This window comes from Myotis brandtii, unplaced genomic scaffold, assembly GCF_000412655.1.
Source record: "Myotis brandtii unplaced genomic scaffold, ASM41265v1 scaffold975, whole genome shotgun sequence".
Taxonomy (NCBI): domain Eukaryota; kingdom Metazoa; phylum Chordata; class Mammalia; order Chiroptera; family Vespertilionidae; genus Myotis; species Myotis brandtii.
Window position 1 is genome coordinate 58,755 of NW_005372049.1, and position 1,415 is coordinate 60,169.

Consider the following 1,415-nt stretch of genomic DNA (forward strand, 5'->3'; position numbering starts at 1 on the left):
GGGGTCGGGGAGGGAAGGCGGAGGGGCAGTGTGTGGGGGAGACCAGAGTCCCCGGTGGGGCATGTGGCCCCAGCGCTGGCCCTGCCTGGGCTCCGGGAGGCTCTGGGCTCTCAGCTGGGAGGAGGGAGGTGGGGGGAGCGCTGAGCAGGCCTGAGAGTCCCCGGTGGGGCATGTGGCCCCAGCGCTGGCCCTGCCTGGGCTCCGGGAGGCTCTGGGCTCTCAGCTGGGAGGAGGGAGGTGGGGGGAGCGCTGAGCAGGCCTGAGCCACCCCGTCGCGGGCCTGGGCCTGGGTGAGGCTGTGAGCAGGCCGATCGCCTGCCCTCTGGGGCCTCCTGCCTCATCTCACCTTATCTCTCTCTCTTTCTCTCTTTTTAAAAAAAAAAAATATTTGTATTGATTTCAGAGAGGAAGGGAGAGGGACAGAGAGACAGAAACATCCATGATGAGAGAGAATCATGGATCGGCTGCCTCCTGCACGCCCCTTACTGGGGATCGAGGACAACCCGGGCCTGTGCCCTTGACAGGAATCGAACCTGGGACCCTTCAGTCCACAGGCCAACGCTCTAGCCACTGAGCCACACAGGCCAGGGCTCATCTCACCTGCTCTTGAAGCTGCCCCTGAGCAGCTCCCCCCTCGCCCCGCCCCCAGGTCCTCCCAGCGCAGAGCGTCCCTCGGGCTCACTCACAGCTCTGTCCCCGAGACCCTGGACGGGGAGAGCCCCCCACCCGGTTTCCAGGGTGCTGGGAACCCCACGACATCCACGCGTGATTCATGCATGTTCTGCCACAGAGCCTGCCCCACCCTGACCCGGGCCCTGGGTGGGGGGGGGCACTGCTCTGGGGAGGGAGTCCTGAGTGCGGGTCCCCCCATGCACCCGGCCAGGCCTCAGCGTGCAGGCGGCAGGCGCATGCAGCCGGGAATTACCACGGTGCCGCAGCCGCCACCCAGGCAGTACAGCCCCCCGCTGGAGGCCAGGAAGGTCTGTGGAGAGAAGCGAGGGGGCGGAGGGGAGGCGGGCAGGGAGGAGAGAGGAGGAGGGACACGGTGGGAGGGCAAGAGAGAAAAAGACAGTGAGGCCGGGCATGAGACCCAAGGGGCAGCCCATCAGGGGTGGGAGTGGGGGGTGTGGGCGCGAGGACCAAGCCGGGGGGACAGGGAGGCCACAGGCTGGGGGTCGGGGAGCAGGAAGAGGAGGGGAGACAACAGGCCCAGGTCCCGTCTCACCCGCCCCCCCACTCACGTCGATCTCGCTGAGGATCACGTCGATGATGCTGCCGATGACGATCAGGAAGTCAAACACGTTCCAGGGGTCCCCGAAGTAGCCCTGGGGGGACGGGGACGGGAATGGGGTGAGGAGGCACGGGGAGAGGCGCTCTGGAGGGAGGCCAGAGGCGGGGGGGGGGGGGGGGGGGGG

At 67.6% G+C, this 1,415-nt stretch overlaps 1 protein-coding gene and 1 non-coding gene across 2 annotated transcripts in view; both read right to left on the bottom strand.

Moving 5' to 3' along the window:
* The window catches only part of CACNA1S (calcium channel, voltage-dependent, L type, alpha 1S subunit), a 37,983-nt gene that overhangs the window by 9,085 nt on the left and 27,483 nt on the right, over positions 1-1,415 (bottom strand). The window contains 2 exon segments of the mRNA XM_014533387.1: positions 926-982; positions 1,242-1,373. Of these exon segments, the coding sequence (XP_014388873.1) occupies positions 926-982; positions 1,242-1,373 (189 nt within the window).
* On the bottom strand, positions 513-585 carry TRNAH-GUG. The gene has a single exon. It is a non-coding gene; the product is annotated as a tRNA-His (tRNA).